Source organism: Chiloscyllium punctatum, chromosome 15, assembly GCF_047496795.1.
Source record: "Chiloscyllium punctatum isolate Juve2018m chromosome 15, sChiPun1.3, whole genome shotgun sequence".
Classification (NCBI taxonomy): domain Eukaryota; kingdom Metazoa; phylum Chordata; class Chondrichthyes; order Orectolobiformes; family Hemiscylliidae; genus Chiloscyllium; species Chiloscyllium punctatum.
In genome coordinates, this window is record NC_092753.1 from 38,628,505 (window position 1) to 38,647,961 (window position 19,457).

Sequence of the window (19,457 nt, forward strand, 5' to 3'; positions counted from 1 at the left end):
TATACATTGCAAAGCAGCAGTTCACACTTTGCATTGGAATGCAGTCTGCATGTGGTCAATTATTTGCAGCCCATATTTCTAGGTTTGCTTGAATTTTCCTTTTAGATCCTATGCCTTTATTTCCATGGGCCTCTGTTTACAGGCAATGTTGTGGTATGCAACCTTCATTCACATCTCACATAGTGCTTTGCAGGTTTCACTGGGAAAGTAGGAGAAAGTGAGGACTGCAGATGCTGGAGATCAGAGTCGAAATTGTGGTGCTGGAAAAGCACAGGTCAGGCAGCATCCGAGGAGCAGGAGAATAGTCATTTTGGGCAAAGGCCCTTCATCAGGAATCTTTTGGGCTTTTGCCCAAAATGTCAATTCTCCTGCTTCTTGGATGCTGCCTGACCTGCTCTGCTTTCACTGAGAAAGTGTTAATACTTTACAGGGGTCTTCAGGAATGGGGGATGCGAAAGAAACATACCTGAAATATTGTTAATGCTGTTTACCATATTTGATTGGTATTTGCATTAGCATTTTCTTTTAATATTGAATTAATGTTAACTTTTCATTGATTATTGTTCAGTCCTGTGAGCTGACTCTGCTTTTGTTAGAATTTGTTTTGTCTGTGGTTAAAACAAGTTATATTCGGAGAATATGTGGTGGAGCAAACATACGTTGGAACTGCCTTTATTTGCCATAATAGCAAGATTCCATTGTCGATAGCTGGCACACGGAGTCCCCAAAATTATTTCTTAAATGTACAAGATGGTCATATTTCTGGGAGCAGGAATAAAGACCCGTACAGCATAGAAGGGATAAAAGTAACCTTGTGTGCTTTCATTATTCACAATGAAAAGATGAAATACAAGAAAATAAACATCTGTGGTCTTTGCAGTAAGGCTTTCTCCTGCAGAAATCTCATAGAAACAGGAAAACAGATAATTGAGACGCCACCCTAAGTCTTGAGCAGCACAGAGAATTTCTGCTCATACATGGTGTACACCCTTCTCGTGCTAGTTTGGTTGACTTTTTCCCTCGTTAGACTATAATGTGTCACAGTACCAAACATTCTCGTTCATATGCAACTAGCTGTACAATGAACATTGATTTTGAATAATTTCAAATAGAATGTTTCAATCTACATGATTAGAAAAATATAAACTCTTGTTCCTTTTTGAACCCAGTGTCATTATGGGGAACTCGTAATTTGCTATTGTTGCAAGTGTGTTATGCTATAGAGCATTAAAGATCTATAGTCAACAGAAGATTACTGATGTGTTTATTTTCCACCAATGTCCAGAGCACAGATCATTCTAAAATTAATGCTTCTCACTCTTTGCAAGCTAGTTGCTTAATTGTGCACCACACATTTTATTCCAGTATACAACAAATATGTATTGTATTCTTCACCTTTAGTGATATTTGTGTTCTGTCATTTTAACTATTGAAAAGTTAAAATAAATTTCAATTGGATCTGCAAATGTGCTAGAAAAATGAGATGTTGCTTTAACATCAAGCTAAATTATGTCAAAAAACAGTACTTAATTCAGTCCAAATTCAAGACCTGGAGAATTGATAGCCTTGGTGAATTAGCAGACACAACTTGTCATTAAAACGTAAAAAGAAAGAGTAAGCTTGAAAAATCCTGTGGCCTGCCAGCCCTAAAGACATTTGAGATGAATTGTACTTTATATTTAAAGTTGTGAAACTCATTAGACCTATGAACTGTGATTGATTTATTATGTAGCATGTAACATCTGTGAATGATATACTATCAGAGAGCCTATGCATGTGTGCATATGTTTATAAAATGAGCATTTCTGGATAAGATTCTAATGGACTGCACAAAAAATTAAACTTTCATTGACTATGTGTGCATTTATGTATGAAATATTGACTAAAATAAGATTTATCAATGTATACAGGTATAGCAAATAGGCAACATCCACAAATCCTACGCTTCATCATTGATCAGTGCAACCCCCCTAGTGACCACACACTAAAATCAGAAAGGAGCTGACGTGAGACAACAATAATAAACAGGACACAAGTATTTTCAGGCTGCAATCTCATTCTGAAATTAACATGACAGATTATAAATGAAATTTGAGTCCAATCTTTTTAGTGTTGTCATAGTTCCTGGTTATTCTTTATCATTCCCAGATTCTTACATTAGAACATTTGAAACCAGTGTCAAAGAGTTCTCATAGTATCTGCAAAAGTCATTCCACTGATATTTTACTCGCGTCACCATCTTGTTTGCTGCCTCAAATTAAATAACAGAAAGTGCCTTAAAGGCAAATTTATGAAGTGTTAACATGGACATCAACAATGTCATGAATATGAAGGTTTTTATTTTGAATTTGTGCATGTTACATCCTCTAAAGGTTGGATCATAAAATGCAAGAGCACAAGTTAGCCATTTAGTGCATCAAGCCTATTCTACTATGCAATGAGTTCACGACTGATTTTTAACTCAGTTTTTCCAGTCTTGTCCCCTCAATCGTTCATGCCCTTACCGATTGAAAGTCTGTCTCGCTTAGAATTGAATATACTTAATAACTCAGCAATTGCAGAGCACTGCGTTTTTAAAAAAGCAGAATCTCCATGTTCTGAGAGAAGAAATTCCTTTTCATCTGTGTCTTAAGTTTGCTACCCTTTCCTCTGAGATTATGCAGCCTGCTCCTAGACTGTTCCACAAGGAGAAACAACCACTTTATATCTACCCTCTTAAACTTCCGAAGAATCCTATGTTTCAATAATTCAACTCTTATTCTTCTAAACTCCAAACCTGAAAAACAGATTCAACCTTTCCCAATAAGAAAATCCTTTTATACCCAGGATCAACATAGTGGACCATTTCTGGACTGCCTCGATGCCAGTTTATTTTTCTTTCATTAGATAAGCGGGCAAAAATGTTCACAGTATTTTTGATGTGGACTAACTGGTTCTTTATATAGATTTAATAAGCACCCCTATGTTTTGTATTCAATCCATTTAAAATAAAGACCGACAGGCTTTTAGACTTACCTATTACTCGTTGACCTTGGATGCTAGCTTATAGCGATTCATGTACAAGGACCTCCAAATCTCTCTGTGCTGCAGCTATCTGCAGTGCTTCTTAGTTCATGTTCCACTCTTCTGTTCAGCCTGGCAAAGAGCATTGCCTAAATTTTTCCTAATGTATTCCATCTGCTAAGTCTCTGCTCACTCATTTAACTCAACATTTAACTGCCCCTGAATTATCCATATCTCTGCAGACTCTTTGTGTCATCCTTAGCACTTGCCTTTCCATCTATTTTAATATATTCTGCAAAATTGGTGATCGTAGATTTACTGCCTTGTCCAAGTCATTAATAGATGTTGTAAATAATTGTGGCCCCATTCCTGATGCCTCTGGCACACCAGGAGATGCAGATTGTCATGCTGAAAGTGAAACCTTTTTCTCAGTTCTCTCTTCTATTAGTTTCCCAATCATTTATCCATGTTTATAACATGTTCCATCCCCATGGGTGCTTATCGTATTAAGAAATGTGTTTGTCAAAATATCGCTGTTATTAAATGTGCGTGTGATATTGAAAGTGATGAATATTTTGTGCTAAAATCCATACCTACTGGAAAAATTTAGAATGATGAAGAGTCACTTCTGAGATACACTACTGAGAATGTTTGTTTGTTTTTTTTAATGCAGCCGACCTAAATAATGTAAGGTTTTCTGCGTACAGAACAGCCATGAAGCTACGAAGACTGCAGAAAGCTCTTTGCCGTAAGTATTGTCTTCTCCTCATACTGCTCTTTGCCAAGGAATAGTTTGTTTACCACTTCAAACCGTTCCTTTACTATGAAGTCATGACTGATTTGTGACTGAACCTCGTGTTTCCATTTTTTGCCCATTATTCTTTTAATGTATTTGGTTAATAATGAATCTGTTGATTTTAGATTAAAATTAACGATTGACAACCATTAGTGGGAGAGTTCCAAACTTTACTTACCCTTTACAAACTTCACTTCTGAGAAGCATGAATTGTAGTTATGTCATGTAACCCTAGATTTCCTAACCAGCAGAGATATTTTCCTTCTCTCAAACTTATCATTTCTTCTTAATTTCTTGTAAACTGTGATAAGCTTACCCTATAACATTATAAATTCCAAGGAATGGAATTCTAGTTTGTGTAATCTCTCCTAACAATTTAACCTTTGGAGTACATGTATTGTTCTGCTCATTCTTTACAGCCCTCCATCCATGAACAATATATTGTTCATAGTGCATTATGTTAACAACTGTTCACAGTTCTCCAGTCTAGTCTAACCAGGGTTTTGTATAGTGGGAACTTGAGTCATAGAGATGTACAGCATGGAAAAAGAACCTTCAGTCCAACTTGTCCATCTCGACCAGATATACTAAATTAATCTAGTCCCATTTGCGAGCATGTGGCCCATATCCCTCTAAACCCTTCCAATTCATATTCCCATCCATATGCCTTTTAAATGTTGTAATCGTACCAGCCTCCACTACTTTCTCTGGCAGCTCATTCCATACACGAGCCACCCTCTGCGAGGAAAAAGTTGCCCCTTAGGCCCCTTTTAAATCTTTACCCTCTCACCTTCAACTTCTATCCTCTAGTTTTGGACTCTCTCATCCACCCCAGGGAAAAGACCTTGTCTATTCACCATATCCACCCTCATGATTTTATAAACCTCTATAATGTCACCCCTCAGCCCCTGATGCTCCACTGAAAATAGCTCCAGTCTGTTCAGCGGCCTCCAATAGCTCATACTCTCCAACTCGGTCAACATCCTTGTAAATATTTTCTGAACTTTTTCACATTTCACAGCATCCTTCCAAAAGGAGGAAAACCAAAACTGCACACAGTATTCCAAAAGTGGCCAACCAATGTCCTGTACAGCTGCAACATTACCTCCCAATTCCTATACTCCATGCACTGACCAATAAAGGCAAGCATACTAACCGCTACCTTCACCATCCTCTCTATCTGGACTCCACTTCCAAGAAGCAATGAACCTGGAAGCCAAGATCTTTGTTCAGCAACGCTCCTGGCAACTTTTAATATTCATCAACTTTGCAATCAACAGGTCATGTTCTGTGTGATTTTTCCCAGCAGATCCTTTTATGTGGCCAGATTATTAGCCTTACTGACAGTCCATATCAGGTAAATGGGCTACAGTGATTGGTGGGAATGTCACTACTCTGCTAATCCAGGATGTAAAGAAGCCCTGTTGTCAAGTCTAAAACATATGGGAGAGGGAATAAGATATTAGCTTCCTTCTAACACAGGTATCCTGTTGGATATCAACCCATCATCCAGAGACTGAAATCCTTATTCCCGCACCCTAAGGCTGTCTGGAGGAAAGTGTGAATTCCCTGTTCCCTACTCCGAACCCAACAGTTGGGTTGGGACTGGTTGTCCTCCATTACCTTGAAGTGATCATTATTCATAAGCCTCCAATTCGGCAATCCAGTTTCAACATGTTCAGGATTACTCTACAGTGTGATGTGGATGACCTCATTGCCACAAGAACTTCTAAGTACCTGTTTGTAGCAGGAGAGTTTCGTGGCATTCTTGGGATTAAAAAGTTTTATGCAAAATCTTTATTGATAATACATAAAGTTGATGAAAGTATCAAGCAGACAGATATCCCTGTATAATCTGTATGTTGCAGTTTTTATCATGGAAGTGAGATAATTGTCTTACCTCAAGCATCAAGTCCCACAGTGGATTCTGAACATGAATGTGAATGAAACAGCAGGTTACAAGCACCAATCCATGAAATGCAAGCATTTAGGAGCATGCTTCACTTTGGTAGTAATGAAAAAATTCACCACAAGCTATAAAGTAATGCATGCAGTGCTGTTACTTCTTTCCTTGCCCATTATTTATGAAATGTCCTTTTATGGTTTTTTTTGGAAGTGCATAAATGATGCAAAAATTGTTGCAGAATCTTCAGAACACAACATTAGCATCCAAGTTCTTTCTGATGTTAAAAGCTTCAGGCCAATTCAAAGTTAATGTTTTACATATTTTTAAAAATTGATCAATTTACCAAATAGATGTCATGTCAGTTTGGATTGCATTTGTGTTGTCAAATCATTGCGAATGTCTTTCCAAAATTTGATCCATTTAGACTGAGGCTTTGTTTCTAATTAAACTACATCAAACCTGCTTGAAGGAATGAATTAGTTGTCATTGATTATTTAACTCTAGGGGATCTCACTATCACTTGTTTGCCCATCGATACAAGTGTTGTGATGCTGATCGTATATTTCCAAGTCCACAAATAAACTAACCTTAGGAGAATAGTGTTTTTCAATTCCTTGCAGGAAGTATTGTAACAAATGGTTTACTTGTTTGTTGATATCTGACCAGGCCCTCAACTTGATATAGTTGAATTTGTATTTGGCTGCAAATTCATGTAGTTGAACTTATGTAAAGGTAGCTCAACTAATTAAATAAGAATGAGTTTCACTTGAAGTAGATTGCCCCTAAATTATGTGTATTAAAGGTACACAAAATAACCAATGTATTGGCAACAAACTAGACATTAGAATGACTTTTGCAAAGGCTAGCTCTTGACTTATGTGCATTAGGGGAACATGGATCATTTGGTTATTGTGGTGTGACATGCATTAGCAGAGCAAGACTTACAGCTCAGTCACGATCACTTTTACTGCGCAACAATATTGCTCTGTCATTTTATCCATACCTGTGAGTTAGATGTGTGCTGCTACTTTTTTCAAGTCCTTTTTAAACTTGCTATTCCTGCAAGCTTCTATGGGGCTTCAGCAATTATTTTTTAAAAAACTATATTCTTTATTGTATTCCTGAATTGTTTGTCAGGTTTGTTCAGAAGTACATTTTATTATGTTAGAGCTTTTTTTCAAGCAGCATGTGTCATTTTCTTGTTTTGTGTTGAGAATCAGCAGTTGGTTCATATAATAGAGTCCATTCAACTCATCTTGTTGGTGCTGGCTCTTGAAAGAGGTGTTCAACTACTTCTACTCCCTATTCTTTCCCCATGCCCCTGCAGATTATTTCAATCCAGATTTTAATCCAATTGCCGTTTGAAAGACAAATTGAACTAGTTTCCCCTTCCCTTTCAACATGTGTAACTCGCTGCATTAGAGGAGTAAAGCTGTCAGATTTTATTAGATGAGAAGTCAAGGGCTATAATTTTCTAGATTTGACCATTGCCTGTCCGCCCAACTCTGCCCATTAACGGTATAGCACAGTTCAGACCTGATGAGGTTGTTGTCTGACATTGCCACGCCTTCCCAACCCTTGCTCCACACCCAAACACAACCAAGCACATCCTTGTGCTCAAATTATGGTATAACTCTGCACTTGATGTTTTATGTATCTGGATCATGGTAGAATTGAGTTGTGGATATTTGCAGTGAACAGTATATAAGAGCCATCATGGGGATGCACTCTTCCAGTTATGAAGGTAGGAGGCAGTAGGTGTGTTGTATAAATCTTGATTTGCGTGTTCTCCCAGGAACTGGCTTCAGATTGTGCAGGCAGGAATGGACAATACTCCGTGTGTTCGTTGGGAATCCGTTCCACAGTCTGCTGCTCTTAAGTTCTTCCTGTTGAAGCACAACCTTTGGAAAGCTTACATTGTTTGGGCTAAAAGTTCGATAGCTTGGGACCAAAAGCATGATCAATGATCTCATCAATCCCATCATTATTCATGTGTATGATTTGCAAGCCAGCTGAAATGATTTGTAGATCCTTCATCAGAATACGGTGGCAGCAATAAATTGGTGACAGCAGGAACACAAATTCCAACAAAATACACCATAAGTTTCAAACAGAGTGAATATCCAATCTGTTGTATTGGAAAAATGTGCACTTTGATGTGAGAATTGGAGGCCAGTGCTGAGGATTGATCAGATCATAGAATTTCACACCTTGCAGATAGAGTGCAATTTTGTTTCTTAAATCCGTAGTTTGAATCTGTGACTGAGTTTTATTACTGAATTTCATGGCTTGTATTTGCAGTGGGATTTTGATGCTGGTGTTCACAGCTTGTATTTGCATTAAATCTTTGCTCTCAACTTTTACAGTACAGGCATAGATAGTAGATTTTATGTTGCTCAAGTGAAAAAAAAGGTTTCTGTGCTGGTGCTTCTGCTCCATCCTCAAGCATTATTGTTTTATTGAGGAATAAATTATTTCCGATTGACAATATTGAAATTATTCAGAATAATTTTATTTGTCCCATCATATACTGCAGTGCAGACACACAGGATAATTTGCAGCGAAGTGATGCCATCTCACTGATTTGCTCTTTGGAAATGCTGTCAAGTAATTGTTCAGAGATTCGAACATAATTTTAATAAGTGTTGTTTTTCGATTTCTCGACAGTGGATCTTCTCTCTCTGCCAAGTGCTTGTGAGGCTTTTGACCAGCACAACCTCAAGCAAAATGATCAACTAATGGATATTTTGGAGATAATTAACTGCCTGACTTCAATCTATGATCGACTGGAACAAGAACACAGTAACCTTGTCAATGTGCCTCTCTGCGTGGACATGTGTCTTAACTGGCTCCTCAATGTTTATGACACGTATGTTTCTTTGAACAGTGTAATGAACTCAAACAGAACCAATCCAGGAAGAAAGGGGTGTTGGAAGGAGGGTTATGGTTGGAGATAAGTAGGGTGACTACAAAACTGCTTGATTTATTTCTGGCAAACACCCCTGACAAAAGTTGCTATGTTGACTCCAAGACATCTGTTGATGTGACGTATGTGGACTTCCGAAAAGCATCAAGTATATAGTAAAACGCAGTAGATCTGGAGGGAGGTAATAGCTCATAGAATGAAAGGGACATAGAATAAAAGTGGATACAGAATTGGCTAAGGAATGATCAAGATAGAGTCATAATTAAGGAATATTTTTCCAGCTGGAGAAAAGTTTGCAGTCATGGTCCCCAGGAACTAGGTAAAAACAATGACTGCAGATGCTGGAAACCAGATTCTGGATTAGTGGTGCTGGAAGAGCACAGCAGTTCAGGCAACATCCAAGGAGCAGTAAAATCGACATTTCGGCCAAAAGCCCTTCATCAGGAACGAGTATTGGGACCCTTGCCTTTCCTGATATGTTTTAATAATTTCGATCTTGGATTGCAGGGGACAATTTAAAAGCTTGCAGATCACGTGAAACTTTGTAAACTCAGAAGAGCAGAACAAAACTTTTAAAAGGGCATTATCAGGTATGAAATGAGCAGATAGATGGCAGTAGGTCAATGCAAAGAAGTGTAACATAGTATGTTATGGTGCAAAGAACATGAAGAGACCATGCAACCTAAGGGGTACTATTAAGAGTCGGCAGGAGCAGAGAGAAGTGCTTTTATATGTGCAAAGATCACTAAAGGTGACAGGACAGGTAGAGAATGGCATTAAAGTATTAAGTCTTCTAGGCTTCATCAGTCTTCTCAGCTTCATCAATTAGAGTATAAAAGCAGGGATATTATGCTGAACCTTTAATAAACTAGTTAGCCCACAGTTGGAGTATTGTGTACAGTTTTGGGTGTTATACTGTAGTAGGGATGCGAAAGCATTCAAGAGTGTGCAGAAGAGATTTATGAGAATAACATCAGGGATGAGACATTTCAGTTAAGAAAATGTATTGAAAATGTTGGGACTGTTTTACTCGGAGAGGAGATGGGTAAGAAGGAGATTTAATAGAAGTATTCAAAATCCTGAGGGGTCTGGACAGAGTAAATAGAGACAATTTATTCTTGCTTATAAATGTATCAATAACTGGAGCACATAGTTTAAAGTGTTTTACAAAAGAAGCAAATGAGAGATGAGTAAAAACTTTTCTCAAATGGCTCAATGTGGAATCCACTGGTTGGAATTATAATGGAGGCATATTCATTTGGAATACAGATGGAACGTAGAGGACTAGCCTTTTGGATTCAGAACTGGCTCAAAGGTAGAAGACAAAGGGTGGTGATGGAGGGTTGCTTTTCAGACTGGAGGCCTGTATCCAGCGGTGTGTCACAAGGATCGGTGCAGGGTCCAGTGGCTTTTTGTCATTTACATAAATTATTTGGATGTGAAATAGGAGGTATAGTTAGTAAGTTTGCAGGTGATACCAAAATTGGAGGTGTGGTGTGCAGTCAAGAAGGTTATGTCAGTACAATCTGACCTTGATCAGATGGCCCAATGGGCTGAGGAGTGGCAGTTGGAGTTTAATACAGGTATATGTAAGGTGCTGCAATTTGGGAAGGCAAATCAGGGTGGACTTATGCACTTAGTGGTAAGATCCTGGGGAGTATTGCTGAGCAAAGAGATCTTGGAGTGCAGATTCATAGTTCCTTGAAAGTGGAGTCCCAGGCACATAGTATAGTGAAGAAAGAGTTTGGTATGCTTACCTTCATTGGTCAGTGCATTGTAACATGACCTCCCATACTCAACTGTACAGGACATTGGTTAGGCCACTTCGGGAATACTGTGTGTAATTCTGGTCTCCCTGCTATTGGAAGGATGTTGTGAAACTAGAAAGGGTTCAGAAAAGGTTTACAAGGATGTTGCCAGAGTTGGAGGGTTTGAGCTATAGGATAAATAGGCTGGGACTATTTACCTTGGAGCATTGGAGGCTGAGGGATGACCTTACAGAGGTTTACAAAATCATGAGGGGTGTGGATGAGATAAATAGGCAAGGTCTTTTCCTTGGGGTGGGGAAGTCCAAAACTAGAGGGCATAGGTTTAAGGTGAGAAGATAAAGATTTCAAAGGGACCTAAGGAGCAGCTTTTTCACACAGTATGGTGTGTGTATGGAATGGGCTGCCAGAGGGTGGTGGAAGCTGGTACAGTTACAACATTTAAAAGGCATCTGGATGGGAATATGAATAGGATGGCTTTAGAGGGATATAGGCCAAATGCTGGCAAATGGGACTAGATTAATTTAGGATATCTGGTTGGTATGGGTGAATTGGACTGAAGGGTTTGCTGTACATCTCTGACTTTATTTAAGGCATTTAACAGTATATTAGATGATTACTTAAATAAAACCAATGTAAGAGTTACAGGGAAAAAACTGGAGATTGGCACGAAACCAAAATGCTCACAGCGAGTGCAGACAAAATGGCTTTCTGCAGTGTAATAATTTTGTGATTCTGTATCTTTTAAAGATTCACTGGCAGCTTTCGTCCCTACCTGAACAATATTAAATTTAACAAAAATAAAGACCTACAAAATATTATTGAGTAAAGCTCAGCTCTCAATAGCATAGTGTTTTGTTACCTGAAGTTACACAGAATATTTAGAAACTGCTGTCAAAAAAAAACAAATAAAGGCACATTGACTTCGGGAGAGAACTCCTTCGTAATATTTATTTGTTAACATGGATACACTGATATACTTTGCCTTAAAACATTTGTCTCTTTCATGAGGCAACATCTAATGCCCTGGCGATATCTCGACAATTCTTGACAACCAGAAATAAGCTGTTGGGTTGCTCACTCTTCCACTTGAAGGTGCCGACCTTGATGAAAAAGTCAGCGAAGTATTAGACGAAGTGGGAGAAACGTTATTGAGGGATATGTAATGTAGATTATTATGTGGAATTGGGTCGCAGGTCAGCCATGATCTCATTCTGTAGCAGACTGGACTTGTGGGGCTAATTAGTATGTACCTATTACAAATATCCCCAAATAAAGACTTTTCATTCCTTTAACTCCAAGAAGTACAATTTGAAGATTCACATTCAGTCACTTTAAGTAGAATTTTTGTTACTTTATTATTTTCAGTGTACTTTGATATAAACCCTGCTCATCCCTGCAATTGAAACAATGAACAGTGTGTTTTCACAGTGTGACAGATCATGGACACTGAGCATAAGTTAAGGAATCATTCATAATTTTGAGGTACATAATTAATACAGTTATTGCTGAATGAAATAGCTTATTTGTGGCTATTACTTAACCTGTGAATGTAATTCTGTGTCGACAGTATGAAAATACATCCTCACACTTCCTGTTTTTAAGAGTTGGGGAATACATGGAGAAAGAAATTTTTAGAACAGCAGTTTTACAGAGCAGAGTGTGGTTTATAATCTTTGGCACGAGCCATGCCTTCTACTGCTCATAGCTGAAAAGCACAGTGTTAAGTGTAACGGTTTGCAGCAGCCATGTTCCTTTAAATGAAAAGCAAAATAATCAAAGAAAGAACAGTGGGATGGTGGCTTTCAATCTCTGTGTAAATTCAGAATTTGTTGTGGGGTTGTATCCATTTCGCGAGTTGATTGCCTACCCAAAAGTCCTTATAATGGAGACACTGCATTCTGAGGGAGTGAGAAAACAGTAAATATTGACAGTACATTATATACTTGGCTGAGATACTGGCAGTACCCACACAGTTATAAATTCGGATTTATCTCCAGTGTGCAGATGGTTTCATTGCACACTTCTTTGTTGCAAATTGTCATTGCAGGCCATAATAACCGTATTGAGATCGTTTGCCCAAAGCTGGGCTCTGAGAAAATAAGGTAGCCTGGAGTTGAACATTTCCGGAATCCAATCTGAATTAATCACTTGCAAACCTAAATTAAACTTAAAAACTTTGGAAACTATTTCACTTCTGTTCACTTTCAAATTTAGCATCCTAAATTATTTATTCCTCTTGTACTTTCCTCATGCAGGGCATACTCGAGATTGAACATTTTGCTTTCAAGGTCCATGGGGCTCACACCGGGCAATGGATTTAGTTAAGGGCTAAATATGTTGTCAGTCCATGTGCACTTTGTAACTTCTCAGATTTTGAATTCTTACTTGACCTGTAGAATTTCTAAAAACAGGATTGTAACTGTGGTTCTGTTCGCCGAGCTGGGAATTTGTGTTGCAGACGTTTTGTCCCCTGTCTAGGTGACATCCTCAGTGCTTGGGAGCCTCCTGTGAAGCACTTCTGTGATCTTTCCTCCGGCATTTGTAGTGGTTTGAATCTGCCGCTTCCGGTTGTCAGTTCCAGCTGTCTGCTGCAGTGGTCGGTATTTTGGGTCCAGGTCGATGTGCTTATTGATTGAATCTGTGGATGAGTGTCATGCCTCTAGGAATTCCCTGGCTGTTCTAGCCACGAAACACTAACTAGCCATGAAACGACACGACCAGCTATCCTTAGTAGCCACACACGCAGATGACAAGCAACATGAATTCGACTGGGACAACACTACTATTATAGGTCAAACCAAACAGAGAATAGCCAGGGAATTCCTAGAGGCATGGCACTCATCCACAGATTCAATCAATAAGTACATCGACCTGGACCCAATATACCAACCACTGCAGCGGACAGCTGGAACTGACAACCGGAAGCGGCAGATTCAAACCACTACAAGTGCCAGAGGAAAGATCACAGAAGCGCTTCACAGGAGGCTCCCAAGCACTGAGGATGTCACCTAGACAGGGGACAAAACGTCTGCAACACAAATTCCCAGCTCGGCGAACAGAACCACAGTTACAATCCTGTTTTTAGAAATTCTACAGGTCAAGTAAGAATTCAAAATCTGAGAAGTTACAAAGTGCACATGGACTGACAACATATTTAGCCCTTAACTAAATCCATTGCCCGGTGTGAGCCCCATGGACCTTGAAAGCAAAATGTTCAATCTCGAGTATGCCCTGCATGAGGAAAGTACAAGAGGTGTGCTTACAAATCATTGTCTAGTAATGAGTGGTGTGGGGGTTAGCTCAGTTGGCTGGTTTATGTTGCAGAGTGAATCCAACAGTATAGGTTCAGTTCCCATACCACCTCCTTCACCTCACCCCTTGCCTGAGGTAAGGTTAAACCACCACGCGCTGCCTATTGAGAGAAGAGCCCAGTGGTCTAGTCAGACTACATGACATGAAATACTGTTTTGTCATTCGGTCTGAAAAGGGTTTGTCAAATGTTATATCAGGGTGCTGTAATTTTCACCGTTTTGCCTGAGTCCTCACAGTTCTGAGATTTCAAGGGATTATGATTTGTTTTGTTTCTAGTTCCAAGGTTCTAGAATTTCAGCCTATCGTGTACAATTGCAAAGAGGCTTCTATACCATGCAAAACTTTCCTTTTCTCACAATTAAGTCCATTAGAAATGTATCACCGATAGGTCTAATGTGATGTTCTTTTCTCTCTGTCTAGTGGTCGAACAGGGAAGATTCGTGTGTTGTCCTTTAAAAGTGGCATCATGTCACTGTGCAAAGCACACCTGGAGGACAAGTATCGCTGTAAGTTTGTATTGGAATATTTTACAAGACATCTCTGTTGTCATTTTTCTTTGTGCTGAACCCATTGAAGTAAAAATAGGCTTTGCTCAATCTGACACAACAAAATTAACTTCACAAAAAGAAAAACTAACTTGAAGGATTTTCTGTTCAGCAGATTTTAGACACTTTTCAGTCTCGGTCATGGTTTGTTTCATGGATTTTAGCTTTCTTAACAATGTGTGCATTTTCTGTGTTTGATAACCTCTCTTCCCTTAATGATTTTTCTGTATGCATAAACAAATAACATGCATCGGAAACAATGAAATGGTTAAACTTCAGGAACTCATTAAGAAATGCAGCAGTCAATACGGCTTTGAGATTGACATGCCTCATTAACCCACAAGGAGAGATTCTACACTATGCCCAAGCATTGGAAATAGCTCAGTTGGAAGATGCCTGGTTACATCCCCGAGAAGAATGTACAAATCCTATTTGTTCTGCCTCGCACCCCATGTAATACCCTGGCATTACAATCTGCTAATGTACCTTAGCAGCACCAGAGCACGTTAGAATGTTGCAGGCATTTCTCTTGTGTCTACAGTAAGGTATTCTTGCACAGTACACAAATTCTTGCAGATACAGGAACACTAGTTGTGATGAAACCTTAAAAGTAATATTGTCATCAGGAAGCACATTTGACAAGCCTCTACTTGTTTGTGTTCAAACGCAATACCAGTTAGCATATATATACCACGATGTCACTTATACATCATGGTCATGGAGTAAGTGCTTCTTTAGGCTTTGTTCACTCCTCAATTCAAAGACCATGTTTCTTTGAAGTTGAACTCCTTTAAAGGTTTAAAACTAAACAAAAATGGATTATTTTCCATATTAAAAAAAGTGCTGAAGAAACTCCATGTGTGACCGCATGTGCGGAGAGAGCAACAGAGTTAATATTTCAAGACACATTGGACTCAAAATGTTAACTCTGATTCCTTCTCCACAGATGCTGCTAGGCTTGTTGAGTTTTGCCAACAATTCCTGTGTTTGTTTCATATTTCCAGTCAGGTATTTACAGTTATAATAATGGATAGTAAATGTGACTGCTGCATTTTTTTTTCTCAATATTCAAAGATCTCCATGTAGTGGATGTTACTGATGTCATTCAATGTGCTGCTCACTGACTTGTCCACTCCGTGCCTGATTGATGGATTAACTATTCAGTGCTCCCCACTGTCACCAGCTGCCTCTCTCTCCTCCTGCTCTAGATAGCAATGCAAGTGACAGAAGCTAGTAGCCTTTAAGTGAGGACCTTGTGGTAAGAAAGTAGTGTGACCCGTACAGAACCTGAGAGCCTATAAGTCCGTGCTGATGTCATAATGTGCTGAGAAAACAATGGGAAGTGGACAGAGTCTGGCAGCTTCCATGTAAACACTAAAGTGAGTGACTAATAAGAAAGGAATATAAGAGTCCCATGATGCATCCTGTACCAATTCATGAGATGGATTTATGTCCCTATGTGCAAAGCAACCTGGTAGAAGCATGCAAGCTATAGGTATCCATGAGCTCCCAAGTGAAATACTGAAGGGTTGACGTGTGACCAGACATGGCAATGGAGGAGTGTGACTAAACACTCAGGTGGTGGCTGGGTCAATCATTCAGTGAGCTACACCCACCAGGTACCTGCTTTGATTTGCATGTTGGCACTTTGTGCCATCTAATTTCCTGGAAGAGAATTGGGAGTGGTGAGGAAATGAGGCATGTTGGGTAATTAATGAGATGCAAATACATGAAAAGAGGCAGTCACCACTTGTGCAAGATTCAGATTCCCCTCGAGGAAAATCTGGAAAATCTTTCTCAGCGTTGACAGTCTAACCTGTTCAGCTCACCCACTTTATCCACTTTGTTCATCATTATTCACGCCACAATTGAGAGGAGAAAATTCCAACCTCGAATTCAGTGCTGAATAAGAGGGTCTTAACACTGACAATTAAGGTAATCTACGTAACTACACTGGAGGTGAGGTTTATTATTAGCTCCACCTACTGTTGTCAGTTTGATGGAATAATCTCTCAGCCAGATGTGACCATATTACTGTTGTGTCATTGGCTCATACTATTGAGAGATGCGACAGTTTTCAGAACACACAGCTTTGATGCAGATCTCTGCTGCTACCAAGTCTGCCTTCAGGAACATGAATTCCTGTTTTAAAGTGAAGACTTTATTTTGTAAATAGAATCTCAGCAAGTTCCAAATATTTTTTATCATTAAGCAATATATTGAGACGGAAATGAAATGCCTGGTAGAATATTATCAGGTTTTGTAACTGTTCATAACAGGATAAGAGGATAGGAAAGCTAGGAGCAAAAACAAATTAATCGGGTTTTAAACATCGGACTTGACTTCAGTTGAGCCTCATGTATCTTTAGTTTGTTCACGTTAATTGTCCACTGTGATTGTATGATGGTGGAGGAAATCTGAACCGAAATAAGCTTGTGTGTGTGTGTGATGTCTAAATACGTAACAAACGTACTACAGATGATGTGAAGTATAGCTTGATACCACTGGAGACAGTTGTGTGATAATAGTGCACTCACTGTAAATATCTGTTGCATAAAGTGACACTCTGCAGCAACGTGTTTTTAGAAATACCTTTTTTACTTCAGTAAGATGTCCTCAAGGTACTTCACAAGTTGATTGTCAAAAGACATTGACACTGAGCCACAAAAGAAGGTATTAGGATAGATGGCCAAAAATCTGATCAGAGGTATCTTATAGAAGGTTGTAAAGGAGAAAACAGAGACAGCAGTATTTAAGAAGGGAATTTCAGTGTTTGGTATTTAGGCAGCTGAAGACAATAACTACCAATAGTGGAGTGATTAAAATTGGAAGTGATCAAGATACCAGAACTGGAGCTGGCCAGACATCTCAAGCATTGTCTGGCTGAAGGAGATTACAACAATAGGTAGGTCAAGAGCATGGATGAATTTGAGAACAACAATGAGAATTTTATAATATAAGTTTAGCCAACCAGAAGGAAACTGTGGCATTGTCGTTGCAATTGAGAATTTAAATTCAAGTCATTAAAATTTGGATTGTGTTGGTGATGGTGACCAGATTGTCATTTTGAGAGGAAATTTGCTTTCGTTGAACCAGGACCCTTAGCAAGATATTTGACTCTTGATAGTCCTATCAAATGATCCAGCAAGCTACTCAGCTATATCAACACTATTTCAGGAAGGTCAGAGCAGAATAAAAGCCAGGCAGATCATCTGGAGCTTGAAGCAACCAAGTCCTGTTAACCATGAAAAGTGCTTCTCATTAACAGCTGGGAATTTTATTCAAAATTGGGAGAGCTGTCACACTGATTAGTCAAGCAATTGCTTGACATAGTCACATTCATTATATCATACCTTACAGCTAGTGTACCAGACTGTTTCTCCACCATCTTTTGGTATGTCTTGCCTCATAAATACCAGAAGTGGTGGGACAGTGGAACGGGAGAGGGGACTGAGCAATGCCATTACTGTTGTGCAGATGTAGTAATAAAAAGGTGCATTGATGCAGAGTGTTTCCCAACAGGATGTCTGGAGTACTTTAAATACTTCTTCAAAGTGTCATCACTATTATAGGAAGGGAGACAGCAAATATGCTCACAGCAAACTCCCACAAAGAGCATTGAATAAGGATCAAGTAATCTGTTTTTTGAATTTTCTTTTGAGGGATGAAGGTTTGACAGTGCGTAAGGGAGAATTCCACTTTGAAGTTGTATCATACAATGAGTTGCTGTTACCTGAGAGAGTATATATGAAAAATAGAGATTGTTGGAAAAGCTCAGCAGGTCTGACAGCATCTGTGGAGAGAAATCAGAGTAAACGTTTTGGATTGAGTGACCCTTCCTCAGAACTAATGTTAGCTAGGAAAATGTCAGTTTATATGCTGAAGATAAAGTGGGAGGGGTGGGTGTTAAGGAATCAATGATAGGTGGAAATAGAGACCAAAGAGAGAGAAGAACAGACAAAGGAGTGGATAACGATCTGGCTAGCAGGGTGAATAGCTATCAACGGCGACTGTTAGTGGCTAAAAATGTTGTCACAAAGTATGATGCTGAAAAAATACACTTTCCTCCCCAATTATCACTGGACAAAATCTGGAATTCCTGATTCTCCCAGCACAGAGTGTAACTACACCATACAGACTGCAGCAGCTCCACACAGTGATATTAGGGATAAGCAATAAATGCTGGCTTTGCTATCCTGTGTATGGTAATGGTTCTGAAGGAGTTACTGTTCATGTTGAGCTCCAGATGTCTTGGAGTTTTTGGGTGGAGACAGTTGAGTCTGCAGAGGAACCTGAATGAGCAGATGTACTCTGTATAACTCCTGGGAGTCCTCAGTAATTATGCCTAGCAAGTTAATATAAACTGTATCTATTGCCTTCATCTAATAAACTACCTTGTTATGTGCAGAAAGTGCCTCAATTGTTTGCTTTCTGTCCTCTACCACCAATAATGAGGTAAACACTAGATACAGTAAAAAAAGAGGATTGGTGGCAGCAAACTGCCCAAATCTGAATTACCCATACAGCAGTATGATACTGAAAATATGACGACACACTCAAATCATTAAAAAAAAGCATAGGGATAATGGAGTTATACGGATGAAACTATGATAGAAACAGATTTATGTTACATAATGAAGCTGCGTTAAAATGACTTGCAAAACATAGATTCACTGTACACTTGTGCTTAATGTCAGCATGCCATGGAAACAATGCCACCTCTGATTTGCAATGTTCAAATTCAGTGCAGGTTCTCATCGATTGCTGCATTTTTTTTTGGAAATGATAGTCTGGATGATACATTAAACCAAGGCCTGTCTGTCTGTTCACTTCAATAGGAAAGATATAGGTGCTGAGATTGAAAAGTAGTACAGGAGTTCTTCTGATGTCTGATTACTATTTATCCTTCTACTGACAATATTGAAGCAAGATAATTGGTTGTTTATCTGCTGGGGAAATAGGCTTCCAAGTTTGCCTCAGAAAGTGAATCATTAGCTTTCAAACACTTTGGGAAGGCCTAAGGTCATGAATGGAAGTTATTTCTTCATTTTCATTCTTTAAATTGTTGGTACTAAAGTATGAATGGTGATGTTCCCGTAGCCACAATTGGCTGGAATTCATGAAGTTAGTTCACACCAAGAATCTCTATCATATGCTTTACACAAGGGAATTGCACGAGTGGATCTAGGGTTTAATCCAA

At 39.0% G+C, this 19,457-nt stretch overlaps 1 protein-coding gene across 18 annotated transcripts in view; it reads left to right on the forward strand.

Moving 5' to 3' along the window:
* dmd (dystrophin) overlaps positions 1–19,457 on the forward strand; it is a 1,983,813-nt gene that overhangs the window by 1,869,014 nt on the left and 95,342 nt on the right. For all 18 annotated transcript variants that reach the window (XM_072585000.1, XM_072584994.1, XM_072584999.1 and 15 more), the window contains 3 exons: positions 3,677–3,751; positions 8,373–8,574; positions 14,133–14,218. In XM_072585000.1, coding sequence (XP_072441101.1) covers positions 3,677–3,751; positions 8,373–8,574; positions 14,133–14,218 — 363 coding nt within the window. The remainder of the gene's footprint in view (positions 1–3,676; positions 3,752–8,372; positions 8,575–14,132; positions 14,219–19,457) is intronic.